This window comes from Pongo pygmaeus, chromosome 5 (genome assembly GCF_028885625.2).
Source record: "Pongo pygmaeus isolate AG05252 chromosome 5, NHGRI_mPonPyg2-v2.0_pri, whole genome shotgun sequence".
NCBI lineage: Eukaryota > Metazoa > Chordata > Mammalia > Primates > Hominidae > Pongo > Pongo pygmaeus.
In genome coordinates, this window is record NC_072378.2 from 116,792,091 (window position 1) to 116,813,373 (window position 21,283).

At 32.9% G+C, this 21,283-nt stretch overlaps 1 protein-coding gene across 5 annotated transcripts in view; it reads left to right on the forward strand.

Moving 5' to 3' along the window:
• KPNA5 (karyopherin subunit alpha 5) overlaps positions 1-19,314 on the forward strand; it is a 57,657-nt gene extending 38,343 nt beyond the window's left edge. For 4 of the 5 annotated variants that reach the window (XM_054491806.2, XM_054491805.2, XM_054491808.2 and 1 more), the window contains 7 exons: positions 2,506-2,669; positions 4,688-4,766; positions 6,146-6,271; positions 6,906-7,033; positions 9,954-10,132; positions 12,505-12,737; positions 18,956-19,314. In XM_054491806.2, the coding sequence (XP_054347781.2) occupies positions 2,506-2,669; positions 4,688-4,766; positions 6,146-6,271; positions 6,906-7,033; positions 9,954-10,132; positions 12,505-12,692 (864 nt within the window). In that variant the 3' untranslated portion in view covers positions 12,693-12,737; positions 18,956-19,314. Of the gene's footprint in view, positions 1-2,505; positions 2,670-4,687; positions 4,767-6,145; positions 6,272-6,905; positions 7,034-9,953; positions 10,133-12,504; positions 14,870-18,955 lie in introns of those variants that run through there. The other variant, XM_054491807.2, reaches the window with a different exon arrangement.
• The last annotated feature ends 1,969 nt before the right edge of the window (positions 19,315-21,283 follow it).

A 21,283-nucleotide genomic window follows, 5' to 3' on the forward strand; every position in this document is an offset into this window, starting at 1 on the left:
AGAGGATCGTTTGAGCCCAAGGGGTTTGAGGCCAGCCTGGGCAACATTGTAAGAGCCTGTCTCTACAAAAAAAATTAAAAAAATAAGCCGAGTGTGATAGCACATGCCTGTATTCCCAGCTACTCAGGAGACTGAGATGGGAGGATTCCTTGATCCTGGGTGGTTGAGACAGCAGTGAGCTGTGATCATGCCACTGCACCTCGAGCTTGGGCAACAGAGCAAGACCCTGTCTCAAAAATAAAAAATACAAATAATAAACATCTGGGAACTGAGTATTGGAAGAGAGCTAGAGGTTTTCACTAGTCAGTTTGAAGACTTACGCTTATCTCCTACTTTCTAGTCTAGTGCTTCATTTCAACCTCCGCTGTGCTTTATATCCCAAAGTTCTGTTGCTGTGATTCACATTTTGTTGTCCAGTTTCTCCTTCAAATAAACTTCCAGTCTTTGGTAGCATTGAGAATGCTAGTCACCTACCTTTGTAGTAGGGACCCAAAGTCTAACCTGCTTCTTATCAGATTTTTAATCTCTTCCTCTATTTTAGCACCGTTTCCCCTGCTGTCTGTGATACCTGGTTCCTCTGATTTCTAAGTATTTGGAGGTGATGGGGGGGAGATAAATTAGCTTTCCTCTTATTGGTAGTTCCCTCTCCTGGCATTAAGGTTCCACTTTTCTCTCCTCTTCTAAGTCGGTTACTGTTTCTTTATTCACTTTTGTCTTTATATATTGTGGGCAGGATTATTAATGTCTACTGGCCTTTTCAAAGTTGGAATTTGTATTTGTTTCTTTTCTTTTTTCCTGAGAAGATACTGGGGCAGAAATGTTTTTACTTTGCTCACTTAATACTGGAAATATGTATTAGTTCGTTGTTTTTTAACTCAGCAAAAAGGCATATGTCAGCTGTATTGATTTTTTTAAACATACTTTATATTTGCTTTAAAAACCTGATATTCGGCTGGGCGTGGCGGCTCATGCCTGTTTTTCCAGTGTTTTGGGGGGTTGAGGTGGGTGGATTGTTTTGAGCACAGGAGTTCTAGACCGGCCTAGGCAACATGGTGAAACCCTGTCTGTACAAAAATTAGCTGGGCATGGTGGCTCACGCCTATAATCCCAGCTACTCAGGAGGCTGAGGCTGGAGGATTGCTTGAGCCCAGGAAGCAGAGGTTGCACTCCAGCCTGGGCAACAGAGTGAGACCCTGTCTCAAAAACAAAACAAAACAGAAAAAGAAAAACAAACCCTGATTTCTCTGTTCAAAGAAGAGGTGGTTGGCAAGGGTGGAAGCTTGATTGTTGGAGAAGGATCCAGTTGTGCTGATTTTATTTGCCCACTAACAGATAGACATACCTATTTTGTAAGCTAACTGATTTGTGTACATGAGTCCTAGGGTCATCTTTAGATGGTAACTGCTTTCAGAAGAGGATAGTTTATATGCTGATAATCTTGAAAATCATCTTTAGAGGACAGGCCCAGCAGAGATGGTAACTGCTTTCAGAAGACGATAGTTTATATGCTGATAATCTTGAAAATCATCTTTAGAGGACAGGCCCAGCAAAGATGGTAACTGCTTTCAGAAGAGGATAGTTTATATACTGATATTCTTTAAAATAGGGGTAAAGAGAAAAGTCATCTATAATATTAGAACATTTAAGAAAAATGTCATCACTTTTTATTTGTGAGATACATAACATATAACATAGTTCTTTTTTTTTTTTTTTTTAGTAGAGATGGGGTTTCTCCATGTTGGTCAGGCTGGTCTCGAACTCCTAACCTCAGGTTATCTACCCGCCTCAGCCTCCCAAAGTGCTGAGATTACAGGCGTGAGCCACCATGCCCAGCTTAACATAGTTCTTAACTGAGGAAAAAGACTAAGGGATATGTTAGGTTGCTGATTTTAAAAAAACAACTTTAAGGAACATAGCATTGATAGTGATCATGGTAATTAAAAAAAGCCAATATTTGAGTGCCTACTCTATGTCAGGCACTGTTCTTAGGTGCTACATGCCTTCTTATCAGTGTAATAGTTTATTAATGACTTCCACTTGAGTACCCGTCACAAATATATTTATTTTTGTACTTTCTGTACCTTAGTTCCTCAAATGATTATTAGATTTATTTCCAGTTAAATACATGCAATGAGTAAAGTGAGGCTCATTAAAGTTAGATTATATTCTGTGATCATCATATCAAACACTTAACTGGAACATTTGAACTTCTCAGTTTTGGTATGCTTTTTTTGTGGGGGTGTGTATGATTTAGACACAGACAAGAGATCTCAAATATTTTACTACTTTTTAAAACAGATTTTACTACATATCTTATTCAATATAACATTAATAGTCATAATCAGCTTCATATTCATATATCTGATTATAATTTTAAAACAATATAAATTTTCTGGTATTTGTATAACATTAAATTTTTGTTTTAAAATGAATTTCTATATTTTTCTAAGGAAACTTGGTTTTAAATAGAGAAAAAATTTAAATATGCTCTTTCTTCCCTTACAGGTTTCACCTTGCTTAAATGTCCTGTCACGACTGTTGTTTAGCAGTGACCCAGATGTGTTAGCAGACGTGTGTTGGGCCCTTTCTTATCTCTCTGATGGACCCAATGATAAAATTCAAGCAGTCATTGATTCTGGAGTCTGTCGAAGATTGGTGGAACTTTTGATGTAACTATAAATAATTTATGCTTAATAATTGTATGATTGAGATTAAAATTAGCAATTCAAGTAATAGCTTTGTAAATATCTCAAGAGTCACTGTCTTCAGGGAAAATTAAAAAGCTACTGACCCTACACTTAACAGAATAGCCATAATCCTAGAAAGTTGACCCTAACCTTAAAATTTGGAACTTATGTCCTATAGTTGGGACTAATTATTTTGTAAATGAATTTCCTTAGTTTAATGTGATCTCTTTATGAATTAGATAAACTTAATTTAATAAGTATTTATGGAATGCCTGTTATCTGTTAAGGGGTTGTGTGAGACATTAATGAAGTGTAGAACACAGTTTCTCCTCTCACAGAACAAATAATCTAGTTTATTATTCATTATAATAATTAATTTGAGTAAAAGTCCATGTAGTGAAAATCATTTAGTATTTCACCTCTATTAAAGATAACATGTTTCTCTTTGCTGGGCTGTTATAGCTATTTTCCTTAAAAAGAACAGCTTTTCTATACAAAGAAGTTAAAAACGTTTAAGAAAACTTGTTTTAAAAAGATGTTGTAACTTCATAACTTCATCTTCTTACCTTCTTTAAAAAATGTATTATCTTCCTTCCTTTCTTCTTTTGTCGAGAAGCCATTGTAGGCCCAAACAAGGTAGATGGCACAAAGATAGGTCTGATAAGGAGTTGGGGGTCCCAGCATGAGGATAGCATCAGAGGAGCGTGGGCATGCAGTTCAGCATGGGGGATCAGGGCCCCAATGTGATAATGACACCCACTGTGGAGAGCAGATAAGCAGGTTGGAGCAGGGCTTGGAGCCAGCACATCATGGGGTACCAGTCTAGCTGAGGTAAAAGATTGGCTGATATAGGGAGGTTTGGAAAATAGAAGCTATTCCTGTTATCGGAGAATAGAGATAAAAGTATAGAAGAGGAGAAAGCCTGAATAATTTAATTATTTTAGATTAGAACTAGAAATATCAGTGTGAACTCATGGCTCTTAACATAGCTAGGTATAGAAATAAATATATACGTGTGTAGGTGTGTGTGTGTGCATCCTCTTGAAGGGCCTGGGAGCAGTAACACTTCTACATTAATAAGCTGAGGAAACTGAAGTTCAAATCGAAGTTTCTAAACACTACTCTCCATTGAAAGGAACCAAGATTGTTGGAGAAATGACTGGTTTCAGGGCTGGCACTGAGAAAATGTAAGATGAATGCAGGAAGTAATGAGTGCTCAAGTAATGGACAGATGTCAAAAGGACACAGAAGCCTATTTGAAGGGGTTCTCACTATCCAAACCTGGGACAGTTTGTGCTTTGAAATAAATTACATTAATGTATATTTTATTGAATAAAATACGAAACCCATAAGTCCACAGTAAAGCATGTAGTTAGAATGATAGTATTAGAAATACATCACTGGTAATAATACTAATAATTGCCAATACTTCAGATAATAAGCATCAAGAGATGCTAAAACCTAGTGGTAAAGTAGGTTAAGGAGTGAGATTTTGCATTATCTCAAAGTATTTTGTTGCAGAATATTAATTATATTAATTATAAATGGGAAAACAATAATGGTAAAATGGAAAAGTCTGGCAGACATCATCATAGTGACCAGAATTCAGTACCAATATAATGGGAAAAAACAGATTGGGATATAATGAAAAGATTATAGCACTTATGATATCCCCCAGCCAAAGTATATAACCTGGGTCTTAATCATGAAAAACATTGGATAAACCCAAATAATGGGCTTATGATCTTCAAAAATGGCAAAATCATGAAAATTAAGGGAAGACTGAGAAACCATTCTGGAGAGACTGGAGAGACATGAAAACTGGCTGTAATGAATGATCCTGGATTAGATCCTTTGTTATAAAGATTGTCAGAATAATTAGTAAAACTTCAATGGGATCTTTGGCTGAACACCCCGCAGGAGTTTGTAGTATTTTTGTAACTTCTGTGTAAATTTTTAATTCTTACTAGTATTTAGGTTCATGTTTTTATTATTTTTAGGCACAATGATTATAAAGTTGTATCACCTGCATTAAGGGCAGTTGGTAATATTGTGACTGGTGATGATATTCAAACACAGGTGAGTTCAAACTTGAGTATCATAAATTGTTAACATAAAGGACTTTAAAAAATTTATGTTTCATACAACTTGATTACATATTAATCAAGATTTTAGCATCACCATAATTGTGTGTGTGTCTGTATCTGTGTCTTAGAGGATGGTGAGATGTCAAAGAAGATGTGCTGTCAAGATTGACACCAGCCAGATTTGGGTTACAATCTTTTTATTTATTTATGTAGTTAGTTAGTTTAGTTAGAGACAGGTTATTGCTCTTTCTCCTAGGCTGGGGTGTGGTGGTGCGATCATGGCTCACTGCAGCCTTTACCTCCCTGGCTTAAGCAGTCCTCCTGGCTCAAGCAGTCCTCCCGCCTCAGCCTTCCAAGTAGTTGGGACCACAGGTGTGCATCACCACACCTGGCTAATTTATTTATTTATTTATTTTTTAGAGACAGGGTCTTGCTATGTTGCCCAGGTTGGTCTCAAATTCCTGAGCTCAAGCGATCCTCCTGCTTTGGCCTCTCAAAGCGTTAGACTTAGAGGCATGAGCCACTATACCCAGCACAATCTTTCTTGAAGATAGAAACTTAAATTATTTAACACGTTAGATTTTCCTTTGTTTACCACCTTACAGTGTATTTTTTATTCTAACCTACATATGTTCTTTCAGTTTTATCCTTTTAAAGGCCTATTTGGATACTAATCATAGTTATTAAACAGTTGCTCTTTAGTAATTGACAGTTATTCATTTAATACAGCTATTGAAATGAAAATGCCATTCTAGACATATACTGTAATTTTCAGTTGGATTTCCAGTGCACTGCTCCACACTTCTTCACCAGATGAATTTAATGTAAATCATTGGAGTATTTTGAATATAGGAACATCATTAATCTTGCAATGGAATAAAGAATGTAAAGGGACAATGCAGAATATACTTGTTTACAGAAGAAGAGTAAGATAGTAAAAATTTTTATGAAGCCAATTGATTCTACATGCTAATGTTTTTAATGGTTGTAGAATTGGATTTTCTCAGACTGTATGGCATATGTATTTTTTTTCACCAATTCATTTGGCAAAACTAGAGGTTGGATCCTGACCTCAGTCACCGAATCTTTTTTCAGTTTTATCAGTTGAACTCTGAGAACATTTGTAAATATGAAGGATACACCTCTGATTTTCATTTTATTGGGTTGAGAACAGGGCACTTCCTTATAGTGGCACAAGACTAGGTTTATCAATAGCAGAAGTGTAGAAGACAGCAAGTTTTACTTTGGGAGGAATTTCTCCTTAATTTCATTTTCTGGAATGGTTTTTGTACATCTAAATAATTCATTAGTAGATTTTCAAATAGGTTATTTACTATAAAACTTTTTGTTTCCATTTCTAACTTGTTTTAGGTAATTTTGAATTGTTCTGCGTTACCCTGTCTCTTACATTTGTTGAGTAGCCCAAAGGAGTCAATTAGAAAAGAAGCCTGCTGGACTGTTTCTAACATCACTGCTGGAAATAGAGCTCAGATTCAGGTAACTACCCTTCAGATCTGAGAGTAGAACAGCAAGGTCTAAGAAGCCAGTTTGGACAAAAGTTAACACTTTTACTAAAAAAGATTCCTTTTTAAAAAGATACCAAAAAAGTATTTTAAAGAACATGGCCTTTCCTCCTCTAAAATAACATTTACTTGTAGTATTCTAGTGGAGAACAGCAAGTGTGTGTGTGTGTGTGTGTGTGTGTGTGTGTGTGTGTGTGTGTCTAGCACAGTGCCTGACACATAATGGTTTGTCTTTAGAAAGATATTTTTCTGCATTAGTTTTAAATAAGTTATGCAATAATCTTCCTCTCAAAGCTTTTAATGATTTATTAGGGTTCTATCAAGCTTCTTGCATCAGTGATTACTTATCCATTTTGATCAGTCACATGCCTTGTGCTTTATCATCTCTAAAATTTATATTTTGCTATTCTCCAGTCTTTAAAAAGCTAATTTCCTATGTAAAAAGAAAAATATTTGAAAAGTTTGCTGACAGAATAGAAATTAAAAATTCTTGGAAAGGTATTTCCAAAAACCTTGACATTTTGAAGCCATTGAGTTTCAAGATTTTTTTTACTGGTAGTGTTTTAGAAACAGTATTTGTACTGATTATATATTTTTCCCCCTCTCAGGCTGTTATAGATGCAAATATTTTTCCTGTTTTGATTGAGATTCTTCAGAAAGCAGAGTTTCGTACCAGAAAAGAAGCAGCTTGGGCTATAACTAATGCAACATCAGGAGGTACTCCAGAGCAAATAAGGTATGATATAAACTTTTTAATTGTTTTTTAAATGTAAATGAGACAAAAGTTGAAATTAAAACATTTTAATTTACTGATGGAACTAAAATATTATTTCCAAGTCAGTTTGATAATATGAAATGACAGCATGTATTATATCAGTTACGCATTCACAATGTTTTTTTTTTTTTTCCATTTAACATATAATTAACATCATTCTCCTTGATAGGCTGCTTAAGAAAAATCAGAGATTAAAAATCCAAACGGGAACGGTCTATGTTAATTTGCAGAGTACACTGTCATGGGCATTGAATATTTTTTAATCACAAAAATAGAGCTTTATTGTACAGAAATGGCTAATAAATTTGAATATCCACTTACTTTAAATAAAATTGAAATAGACGTTGCTTATATGGTGATGTTCTGTTCCTCATTGATTGTTAGCCTTGCCTATGGATAGTATCTTACTTTTATTTTTCTATACTAGTTACCTTTTTTTCATATTAGCTTTTTGAGTCTAGGCTTTCTAAATTTATTTATTCTGCTGACAACGTAAATAATAGGTGCATGGGCTTTTAAGTCAGCCTGATTTCAAATCCTGCTCCTTCAGTAAAAGTTGTGCGGTCTTGACAAAGTCATTTAACCCCTCTAATCTAGTTTCTTCATTTTAAAAAATGAGTTCCAGTAATCAATAGTAATGGTAGTATAGTCAGCCTTCCATATCCTTGGGTTTTGCATCTGTGGGTTCAACCACCTGCAGGTCAAAAATACTAAAAAAGAAAAAAACAGTAAAAAATGCCAGTACAACACTACAAAATAATGCAAATTTAAAAACACAATACAACAATTAGCAACATCATAGCAATTACATTGTTTTAGGTATTATAAGTAATCTAAAGATAATTTCAAATACATGGAAAGATATGCATAGGTTGTACGCAAATACTATGCCATTTTATATAAAGGAATTGAGCATCTGTGGATTTTGGTATTGAGAGGAAGGATGTCCTGGAACCAATCTCCGATGAAACTGAGGGACTGTATCTTGATAGTTAAGTGAAATTTATGTCTTTGAAGTGTCAGTACAGTGCCTAAACATATTATTAATAACTAATAGATAATTAAGAATAGCTACTATTATTATTTGTAATCATCATAATTTTTATTATCAGTATTGATTCCTGAATCTCTTTTTATCATGTACTTTCATTCTTTTTTATCTCCCGTAGCAAAGTTTCACTTACACTTCTATTAAAAGCTTCTACAGAATCGTCTTGTTCAGAGGATCCCTCCATGAAACTAGACTTCTTAGAAAATATTTTCTAATGCATATTTGATTTATTTTTCAATTTATAAAACAAGTCAAATTACGGTGCAATTTTATAAATCACATAATTTTGAAATCTACCTATTGTGAAATTGTTGTCTTTTATTGCCTTCATTTGTAGTATTATCTTGCTCTCTCAAATTTGTATCGCTGTATATTGGTAGCATCTGTCTCTTCCTTTTATTTTCTATTCTATCTCTTTGCTTTCATCAGTATTTCCACTTTGTGTCATAGATACAAGCAGTAATAAATCAAGACCCTTCCTTTGTTCTATTTTGTATTTTTTTAATGCTGATATTATTTTTATTTTATTTGGGCTGCAAGTTTGTTCACCTGCAAATAGTTGTATTTTTTCAATTAATTTTCGTGGTTATATCTATTCTGTATACTATTCCTTTAATTTATTAGTATGGATTAAGTATCCAAACTGGGATAATTATTTTTCTAACCACTTTTATCATTTCATTAAGTCTGCATATATGGGAAAAGACCTCTTGATCTCAGATTAAGTTATGCATCCATACCACTAGTTGAGTGCCTACTATTGCAAGTTATTGTGCTTAGTAAGTCATTTCAGTTATTGAGCACCAGCAATGTATCCGGTACTTTCATGTATTTTATCTCCTGTAATCTCTGAACTTTGAGGCAGTTATTATTCAACAGATATTTTTGATCAATTACAGTACAGTATAGGGCAAATGAGTGCTCCGGTGAAGGTATATACATCTTTTTTGTTAAGAGGGACAGAAACTTTTATTAAATGTCTATTGTGTTCTTACAACAACTCTCTGAAGTTGGTACTATTATTATTCCCATTTTTAAGATGAGGAAACTGAGACAGAGTAATTGCTCAAGGTCACACAACTAATAAGGAGTGGAATTGGGACTTGAAGGCACACAGCCTGGCTTCATAGTATGTTTTTAACCTTTGTACTTAATACGGACTTTTTGCCAAGTGAACAAATCAGCTACTTCGTTTACATTATAGAGTACAGAAAACCAGCCAATAACTAGAAAAGGACATGCATTCAGAAATTAAAGAATTTTTTTGTGAATATTATTTATGAACATTATTCACAAGAGAGCCTGTTTTGTTCCTACAGACCTTCTATGCTTCTGAAACACAGTATATGTTTCAGAACATTAGCTGTGATTGTTTTTATGGGAAATTTTCTCAAGTTTAATTTAGATGTCTCTTCTTTCTTTCCATTTCTGTCTACCCCCATATGACCTCCGTGTGTGTGTGTGTATGTGTGTGTGTAGGCTTGCCTTTAAAAAAAAAAAAAAAAACCTTTCGAACCTACGTTTAGTGCTCAGATGAGCACCATGAAAAACAGGCCGAAGTACCAGTTTGTGTGTGTATTTTATAGTCTTTGCAAGACCATTTATTGCTAATTATGTTAAATTAGAGAATAGGTGAGTAAAGAAAATTTTAAGTTTCCTATGTGAGAATTTAAATGTGTGTAATGTTTGCATTTGTATAGGAATACTTTTTCTTAATTGCTTATGTAACATTTCACTATGAAAAATATTTTTGTGTCATTGTTACAAACAGTACTTAAGTCTTTTTAAATCTTTTTTTCCCTGTTTCTTCTCTTTTAAATTAATCTGAAGGTATTTGGTAGCCTTAGGCTGCATTAAACCACTTTGTGATCTTTTGACTGTTATGGACTCCAAAATAGTCCAAGTGGCTTTAAATGGACTTGAAAATATTTTACGTCTTGGAGAACAAGAATCTAAGCAGAATGGAATAGGCATTAATCCATACTGTGCTCTCATTGAAGAAGCATATGGTAAGCAATCAGTTAAAAATTTGCAATTATAGTCAGTTCTTAACTATCTGTCATAGATACTTTCCCCTTCCAGTTCCCTACAATTTTTTTGTCGTAAAAGCAGTATGTATTTTTTTAAGTTTTAAAATGTCACCCGTAATTTTATTACCCTAACAATTTATTTTTATTATTTACCTTTTTTTAACATTGTCTTTATGCACAAATACTTTACATTGACTTAATTGTATTGTATGCATAGTTTTATGTTCTACTTTTTAACATTTTGGAGAAATTGTACATTTCTACATAATTTTTATTATAATGGCCACATAATGTTATATATATATACTATGTATAAATATGTAATTTTTTTTTTTTTTGAGACACAGTTTTACTCCGTCTCCCAGGCTGGAGTGCGGTGGTGTGATCTTGGCTCACTGAAACCTCCGCCTCCCATGTTCAAGCAATTCATGTGCCTCAGCCTCCCAAGTAGCTGGGATTACAGGTGCATGCCACCATGCCCTGCTGATTTTTGTATTTTTAGTAGAGATGGGGTCTCTCCATGTTGGCTAGACTGGTCTCAAGCTCCTGGCCTCAAGTGATCCGCCCACCTCAACTCCCAAAGTGCTGGAATTACAGATATGAGCCACCATGTCTGGCCATAATGCTACATATTGAGTCAGGTTTTAGCCATTTGAATGGAAGTTTAACCATAACCTGTTGTTGACCATTAGTTTGTTCCCAGTTTATCACTTTATGTATACCAAAATAAGCATCTTTCGGTGTATATGTTTATTTGTTTTATGGAATTAATATCCGGGGATAAATTTTCAGGAATACAGTTGCTGAGTCTTAGGGCACTGACTTCTTTTTAAGCTTTTCATATGTCTTCTAATTTTGCTTTCCAAAGGCCTGTTGCTGACAGTGTCACTGGCATTGTATGAATCTATTCTACAACCTCATACTTGTTTTGTTTATTTTGCAGACTCATCAGATGTAAAATAGTACACCAAGTTGCTTTTATGTACATTTTTTGGTTTATTTCCTATAGATAGTAGTATGTATTTTTCATGAGTTAGTCTGTGTCCTTATCCAAATTGCATATTTATTGTACTTTGTCTGGTTATCTATTTGACTTTTCTTTTTGGTAAAAATTTGAATTTTATTTTATAGTAGTTTATTTTGATATGGCTTTTTCCTCGGTCTATTGTTTTTCAGATCATCCATTGAATACATTCTTTTATTTTAATAAAACATACCATGTTCATTTATGTTTAAATAACTCAGTCTAATTTTCTATTCTTTCAAAGTTTACAAAGTCATTGCCTCCACAGAGATTTGATGAAAATTAATTTTTTTATTTGCCAAGTTTTAAAAATTAGGTTCTTAAAACATTTAACTTAATCATATGGAATTTATTTTAAATAAGGCATGAATCTAAATTGATTTTCTTTTATTTGCATTGAATATTCACTTTTCTGTATTAAATCCTCTTACATTGTATGGCTGATTCAGACTTTTATTTCTGATTCTTAAAGCCCATGATATCACTTTGTCTTTCTTTCAAATTATATAACATCACTGGATAAGACATTACATGAATACAAGATATTAGTCACTGATTTAAGAATATTGTCTTACTACAGTCATTATTTTGACCCCAAGTTAGACTAGGGTTTGAGCTATTCTGTGATTGTGTATAGATATGACTGCTTTGCTGCTTTTTTATTCTATGATAATCTGATTGAAGTGGTTTATCTGTAATTAAATGAAATGTATTTTCAGCACTACCCAGACTTATGTGTAGAGCTTTTTCTGATAAGCAGTAAAATCGATTGCTATTGATTCTTCTCATCTTTTCAAAATGAGGCCTTTCAGTTTCAATTGTAGATTGTAATTCTTTTAAATCGCACAACAGCCATATGTTTTTTGTTGTATGGGTTTGCAAATTTTACACATTTATTTCATAGTGATATTCTCTGGCTCAGCGTGTTTTAGTTTCTTCATTTTTTTTGTTTTGTTGCTTTCCCTTTTTGGGCTTTGTTAATTACTCTAGAAAGGACCTGTGGAGTTAATCTAAAACTGCCATTTTACAGTTGAGAAACAGAAGAACTGAACTTACCTGGCCAAGATCACACACCTAGCAGGGTGGTGTCTGTGACCTTACTCCCAGGCCTACGGTCCTTCTTCATATCACATTGCTACATACTCTCATTCTTGAAGTATAAATCGTAAGTGATGGCTATCGATATGTGCAACAATTAGATTAAAATAGCTGTCCCATTGCCAGTGAGGTGATAGATGATGTTCATTTATTATTTTGATTTAAACATATACTGAAATTGTAGTAACAGTTTGTTTTTATATATATATATATATACTTTGTATAACAGGTCTGGATAAAATTGAGTTTTTGCAAAGCCATGAAAATCAGGAAATTTACCAGAAGGCATTTGATCTGATTGAACATTACTTTGGTGTAGAAGAAGATGACCCCAGCATTGTACCTCAAGTGGATGAAAACCAACAACAGTTTATATTTCAGCAGCAGGAAGCACCAATGGATGGATTTCAACTTTAACTTACTGGAGGAAAAAAAATTTATGGCTAAAAAGGGTAGCTTCAGGTAACTCCTCTTTGTTGCCAATGTCAGTAAGAATGTTTGTTTTTTTACATAGAACAGTAAAGAGAATTTGATGCACTTTTAGAAAGCAAAATGAAACAAAAATTTCCATTCAGATGCAACCTTTCATTGTAGTTTGTTGTTGTTTTAGTTTTGTTGCCGTGCCTGTATTTATATCTTCTGTTGTTTGGATTTTTGTATCTATTTGTGAATAATTGAATATGCAATTATTTAGTAATTTAAGCTTGAAAAGGAGAACTTTGGTGAAGTATTACTTAGTAATTCTGAATTTTTTCAAGCATTCTTGGAAACTGCACATTAGCAGTAAACCTATTGATAATTGCATTTTGGCAGTAAGTCTTACACATCCAATCTCTACTAAATCTACCTCTATCTTGAAGCAGAAATAAAAACAAAAAAGCTTCAGAAGCATGAAATAATGCAAATGCTAAATTAGAATGTGAAAATATTTATTACCTTAAATTATGCATATCACTGTGCTGTAGGTTATACTTTGCAAAAAACTGCAACAGAAAACCTATAAAATTTATTTATAAAACAGAAGAAATATTGTACTGATAATCCATTAAAATGTGGCAATTGTGAAGGGAGAAGCTGTTTTTCATGTTGAACACTTTAGAAAGATTACTTTACAAAATGTTTAAATATTTCTGTTTTTAACATATAAGTGCTATGTATATTAGTATATTTTGTATTTCAACCAAATATGCTACCATTTTTGAAATAGTGTTTTATTGTTTTTCACTCATTGTTTTAAAGAGCATCATGACAGAGATGTCATCATGAATCTAAAGTAGTGCTGCATATCTAAAATAATAACTAATTATTTCTCTGATTTTTCAGAGCAGTAATTGAAAAGTTTCATTTTCTACATAATAGTACTAGTTTAAGTACAAGTTTAGGTACTTGAATGACGAAATTATCCTGAAGAAATAACCTTATTATGTGTTAAATTGTATTAAATGCATTTAACATTTGGATGCTAAATGATAATGAAAATTGCTAAAGATTCTTTAATATGGTTCAAATCTATAATAGACTTTTTTCTTTTAGTAATACTCAGAGGGTCATACTGCTGCTTGTTATGAATCATAGATTACATTCATGTCAGATTGGTCAATATGTATGTTTTATGATTTAACAGCAAAAACCTCTTCAAACTGAAAGTTTAAAAGAAAGGTTTCAATAGAAAAATTATATATATATTTATTTATACATATGTGTGTGTGTGTTACTCTCACAGTTCAACTACTGTTGAACTCAATCTTTTAATTTATAGTTATACGTAGGCTATTTACGTGTCCAATTATATACCTAGAATACTTACTTAAAACTTAGTTTACAACTCTTTTTAAGATGAGAACTAAGGCAATTTTGATATGATTCATGGTCTATTCTTTAAAAAAAAGATTTCATTTGTGATAGTATTTGTAATGTTTCTGCTGGAAATCAGAGGCACGTTCCAAGAGGAAAATGTATATAGGAGTACTTTTAAAGAATATGTCACTTTGTAAATTACATATCATGAAACTAAGCTTTTGACAAGACACTTAAAACCTACAGCTGTAAAATACAGGTTTAAATGGTGTTCGTAATGCTGAGTGCATCTGCCAGCCCTTTTTTATTATTAAATAGAAGATTGTATCTGTGCCCCTTTTTTCATAGTGGAAGGTATATAGTTGAGTATAAAATGGTTTTCTTTTGCATTATCCGTATTCAAAAAACAGGGTAGTTATATTAAAGCTTACCAAATCGATGGTGAATTTATCAGACTAACATTTTTGTGGTGCAGATGGTTCTAAGTATCAGGTAACAGGGTATTCTACTCTTTCTAGTCAATTAAAATTGATAATGCAGCATGATTCATAAACTAACCAGCTGTGCCTCCTTTTATTTCGAGGACCCTGTAGTCACTATAATAAATTTCTAAGCCAAATTTTTCAAACAAGGTAGTTCTTATAGAAGGAAAAATAATAAATATGTGTGTGTTCATGCATGCACACAGAATGACCTGTGAAAGGAAACTTAAATTTTGCCGGTAAAACAAACATATCTCTACAGACTGTGATTATACTTCATAAGCATTTAAATACAGTTTTATTTATTTCCTTAAATATATTACTTGGGTAATTAATTTTAGATTTGATTGCAAAGAGCACTGTATAGCAGTTGGGACCAGCTCTTGGCTTGGCTTAGCTTATTGTTATGAGTTTATTGGATCAAGACTAACAAATAACTTTGTGATGAAAATTCTTCAAAAATATAGCTACTCTTTTCAAGTATACCATTTAAAATATTTCATCAGGCAGAGCCCTGACCAGGAAAAAAAAAAAAAAAAAGGAAGAAAGAAAGAAAAGAAAAAAATAAATAAAATGCTCCAAAAAGTATTTTCAATAGTCTTCACTGGCCCTTGTGGGAGGAAAAATACTTTTTTAACTTGCTTTTCTAAGATTTGTTATATTTAAATCCAAGAGAAACTATGCCAAAAAAAAGTGTTATAAAGAGGAATGCATGTAGCATTAATGCAAATATCAAGAAATACTTGAAAGAGTCCTTTTCATTTATTTAATTAAATTTGGTGTTTTATTTTGTCTGAATCTGAATTTCTCCTATTTAATCTAATCTATGCAATTATGCTTGTTTTATATTTATAAGCATTTGACTCACTGGTGTGGTCTTTTTACTGTGTTTTATTTCAAAACGTTGTTTTAAGTGATAGTGTCCTTAAATTTTAGTGTCATTTGGTCAACTTACTGGTAACACCAGAACAAGAAAGCAAAAAAGTAATAAATTCTGCTGGCACAGAACTAACATGTCATTTGGTAACTGTAAAACCTGTTTGCAGTTAAAGGTTGATTTATTGGATAAAGGACTAAAAGAAGCATATATTACCTTTGCCTTTATATTTTTTCTTCTTTTAAGAAGGAGCATTATGGAAAAATAAATATAGTCTTAGTGAATTTTTGTTGTGGTTCTCAATTCAGCAATCTACTGGCTGCTTGTGAAACTGTGAAATCAAATTGTTCTTAACCTTTATTCAGTTTAGTTTATAGTATTACTGTTTTATGAAATGTGACATTTTAGGAGCCAATATAATAGAGCTCTAAAAGGATAGTATATCTTTAAATTCTGACTGGGGAGTAAGAAGAGAAGATATTCTTACCCTACTAAATAAACCAACTTTTGAGCAGTATGCAATATTATGAAATGTTACAACACTATATTAAAAATAATAAAATATTTTAAAATTGCATTTATATAAATGTGTCCATTTCATTTTTTCTTAAGATTGTTGTTTCCTAACAGAACAAAGACAGATGCTATTATTGGTTAAAAATCCATTTACTTTCTAAAACCAACAAAGGAGAAAAAATAGAATTATAAAAAATAGCTAATCCAAAACTAGATAGAAAAAGAGAAAAAACAAATGAAGATGGAACAAATAGCAAGAAAGATCAAACTCAGTTATATCAGTAATCACAGTAATTACTAATGATTTAAACATGCCAATTAAAGTGCAGAGGTTATCAGTTTTAATAAGAAAGTAAGGCCGTATTTTGCCTCTAAGAAAATGTTTTCAAGAAGCAAATTGGTGAAAAGTAAAAGGATGGAAAAAAGATATACCATGCTATCACAAATCAAAAGTAAGTTGGGGTGGCCATATAATGCATATCAAGGTGCATTTCAGAGCAAGGAATATTTATTGCTGGAGATAAAGAGGGTCATTTGATAAAGGGATCAATTCATGATAGTCAAAATGTAGAAACAAATGTTCATCAGCCAATGGATAAATAAAATGTTATATTCATAAAATGGGGTATTACTCAGTAATAAAATGAAATATGGATATATGGTACAACATGGATGAACATTGAAAACATTAGGCTAAGTGAAAGAAACCAGATTCCATTTATATGAAATGTTCAGAATAGACAAATCTATAGAAACAGAAATAAATTAGTATCTAGGACTGGGGAAAGTTGGAAATGGGAGGTGGCTGGGTACAAAGTTTCTTCTTTGGGCAATAAAAATAGGATTTTCTAATAAATTCATAGAGATGTGCTGCCATTACCATAAGCAAAAGTTCACTTTTTTACTGGCACTAGCCATATTTCAAGTGCTCAGTAGGGAGTGCAGGGCTACAGTATGTTTTTTAAATCATATGAGAGTAACACCAAGTTTTAAATGCGTATTTTACACCCCAAAGCAACCACTTCTTGTTCTTGGAGTTAGCTGAGCTTCCTAGGAACCATGGATTTATAGTTTTCATCAAATTTGGAAACACAGCAATTATTTAAACATTTTTTCATTTCCAATTCCACTTATATTAGCCTGCCTGAAATACACAGCTTATTAATGCTTTGCTCATTTTTGGTTATTTTTCATTTTGTATAGTTTTCATTGCTTCGTCTTCAAGTTCACTAATCTTGTCTTCTGTTGTGTCTAATTTCTTAATTCCATTAGTGTATTTTTTATATCAGACATTGTGTATTTTATCTTTAAAAATTCAATTTGGATCTGTTTTATATCTTCCATTTTTTTATCATACTCAAGCTTTCCTCTGCTGGCTTGAACACAGCAAGTATAATAGCTGTTTGAATGGCCTTGCTACTAATTCTGTCATTTCTTGCTCTGTTTCTGTTTATTGATTTTTTTATTATGAGTTGTATTTTTCATTTGCATGCATTTACATGTTTGGATATTGCATTTCCCATATTTGTTCTTCTTAACACAAGTTACTAGGGGAAAAAATGTGATCCTTTAAAGGCTTGCTTTTAAACTTTGTAAGGCAGGCACAGAACAACATTTATTTTACTGCTGAGTCAGTACCATTCCGAGTACTCTATTACCCTATGAATTACAAGGGATTTTCACTTTGGCTAGTGGAACTTAAACTGTTCCTGATCATTGTGGGCTCCAAAAATTGTTTCCCCTTGTGCTTTCAGGTGATTCTTTAGAAGGCCTTGGGTAGTAGTCACATGTGGTCAACAATACTCGGCTGAAGACTCAAAGGGGAATCCTCTGCAGATAATCTGGAGCAATCTGTGTAGTTTTGTCACATTTGGTACTCTACCTTGTGAACTCTAGTTTTGTCCTCCCTGGATTCCTAACTCTTTCTCCCCAACTCAGAGACTTCGTGGCTATACCTGGATTTCCCTTCCTTGCCCTGCAATCGTGAAACTCTAGGCAGTAAGAGACAGAGTAGTCATAGGGCTCAGCTAGTTTGCTTCTTCTGTTTCATAGATCACGGTTCCTCATTGTCTGATGTCTAATGTCTGGAAACTTGTTTCATGTTTTTGTCCTGGTTCCTATTACTCTAGTTTGGCTTAAAGCAGAAGTTAGCATACCAATCCATGTTCTTTTTAAAATCTCTGTTTAATGTGGGCTTTGATCATTTTTCATATTGTTTTCGTTGTGCCTTTTTGTCTCAATCACTCTCGCTGAATTCAGTTATAGTGATTATAGTATTTTTACTTATTTCCTTAGTTTTTGCTCTTAATTTTAGAATTTCCAACCTTTTATTCTCTTTGGAATTATTCTTAAGTCTTTCCCTAATTTCTTAAGGTTGTTAAATGTTTAATTTGGGAAGGCTAAAAATTTACCTTGAAGTACCATTTCAGCTGCATTCCACAAGTTATTCAGCTCTAAGTATTTTAAAGTTTATATTATGATTTATTCGTGACCTATGAATCATTTAGAAATGTACTTTTAAATTTCAGACCTTAAAAATATTATGCCACTAACTTCTAAGTTGTGATGTGATTACATGAGTTTGAAATTCGTTGATATTTGCTTTATGATCTGGTATGTGTTGGTTTTAGTGAAATGGCCCATGTGTGTAAGAAAAGAATGTGTTTTGTTAATTGATTCATGTCTTTTACGTACTAGTCTGCTTAATTTGTCAGTTTCTAACTCACCAGTTTCTAAGAGAGGTGTGTTAAAATCTCCCAAGATGATTGGTGGATTTTGAATTTTCCATCTAGTTCTGACAATTTTTTTATGTTTTATAAGTTTTTTACATTATTTTGTGCACGGAAATTTAGAATTACGTCTTTTTTTAAGATTCAGATGAGAATTTGTACATTTATGTGCTAAAAGTACGGAACAATAGTTGACATTTTCAGAGTACTTGATAAGTGAATTTTAACAAAATAGTTGAAACTTATTTGAAAATATTTTCCCTTTGGTCTTTGTGGTAGAAATGACAGACTTTTTCATTGAAGCATGAGGACACAGCAGCCATATTATGCCAAGATGAAAAATATCATGATCATATTGAAAGGTCAAGCATGAGCTTCCATGGTGAAGTCTTCTGTACCAATGCACCAGAGAATGCCTACCATCCAAAAAAGCAGTCAGCTGATGGAAAAGAAGATTATTAAACCTTTGTTCTGGGACTTACTGTTAAAAAGCAAAAAACAACAAAAAAGCAGTGAGAGGAAACAGTTAAGGAAATGATTTAACTGAAGGGAAGCAAGATTTTTTTTAGAGCATTGTTCTTAATCCCCATGACTGTCCTTCAGTCACAATTCCAGAATAAAAGAATCTACTTTGTGTATTAATGTATTATGCTTTTTATGAAACAGTCAAGTCTTTTATTTTCCCCCTTCTTGAACCACAGGGATAACTATCTTTTCACCCAATACAAGTGCTGGTCATAAATACACAAAAAACTTGTGTTTATCATGCAAACCACTAGCACCAAGAAATTTTATTTGTTGCAATTTGATGTCAGATAACATCACTGGGTAAATAATTTTTTATATACACATACTAAAACACAAATGCAGATTTATGGGTCAGATGACACATTATTTTTCCTGTGCATGTGGTAATTAACATTGCCACAGAAATATATTAGAATACACATGTGTATATAGAATATACATTCATACCTACATAAACACATGTGATATGTATAGTTTTTAACAAATACACTGGCCATTACCCATTCCACTTGAAAATACATGTATGAACTACCTCATGAAATGTAAACAGGAGTATAAAGAACCACAAGTTTCTACCGATAATAGACATCTAAAAGTCTTGACTATGGAGAGAGAGTTCTTTTTTAAATAAACATATTTAACCCAAAGTAGAAGTCATTTTTGGAAATCCGTCAATTAGATAACACAATTCTCCTTCATTTGATACTGATTTCTGTTGTACTAACCACAGCCTATTTTTATATACTCCTAACAGAATAAGACACACAAAAATAAGAGTTAAATATTGGTGTGTTTTAAAACTCTCACATCTTTGAAAGCACTACTTGAACCTATCTACTTTATTTTATTTCTGACTGTGCCCTAAGACACCATGAAGAGAAGACACCAATTTAAAAAGTTCAACAAATAGGAAAATCCTATTGGTATAAAATTTCAAAATATTGGCTTTCTAGCTCAGTAATTTCTCACAGCTTACTGTATTTAAGTGAACATCTATACATCTATTCCTGCTTGCATCTTAGAGTGGGATTTAAAATTTTTCAAAGGATAATCCTTCAATACTGTATTTTGAAGCATATACATTAAGGAAAATTTCTTTTAAAGCTATCACAACACTTTCTGTGTGAAAGTTGAAGACAACTTATGTGAATAATACTCTGTTATGTAAGGAAGGGGTATTCCAGTTGTACCCATAAAACTGACAATCTGTCCTAGTGTTGGGATTTGCCACTACGTTTTTTGTTGGGATGGAAATTATACTTTAAAAGAGGAAAATCCTTTTTTTTTTTTTTTTAAATGAACAAGCACCCCTTTTTATTGTTTTCTCTAGAGTCTATGTTTTGAAAGATGTCAAACTCTACTAATTGATATTTAATTCCAATTTTAAATAATCAGCTGTACAAATGTGTTTTTAAAGTATAATAAGCAACATTTCAAAAATTAAAAAGATTTTAATCTTATTTAATCACGGTGATATTGTAGTTAGCTCAGTGACTATAGATTCAGAAATACTAGTTTAATGTTAACATGGTAATTGTTTTAAATTTTTTTTTGCTTTTCCATATGTTTAGACTTTTTTCATGAATGTATTTTTTATTTTAAATTGAGAAATAATGGTATATATTTATGGGGTATATTGTGTTTTTAAAATATATTTGCATCATGAAATGATAAAAATCAAGCTAATTAACATATCTGTCACCTTACTTACCCTTTTTTATGATGAGAACATTTAAAATCTACTCTCTTTTTTTCCCTCCTCAAGATAGAGTCTCACTCCGTCACCCAGGCTGGAGTGCAGTGGCATGATCTCGGCTCACTGCAACCTCCATCTCCCAGGTTCAAGCAATTCTAATGCCTCAGCCTCCCAAGTAGCTGGGATGACAGGCGTGCACCACCATGCCCGGCTAGTTTTTTGTATTTTTAGTAGAGATGGGGTTTTGCCATATTGCCCAGGCTGGTCTAGAACTCCTGGCCTCAAGCGATCCTCCCACCCCACCTCAGTCTCCCAAAGTGCTGGGATTACAGGCGTGAGCCACCGTGCCTGACTAAAATCTCTTTCAGCAATTTTGAAATATA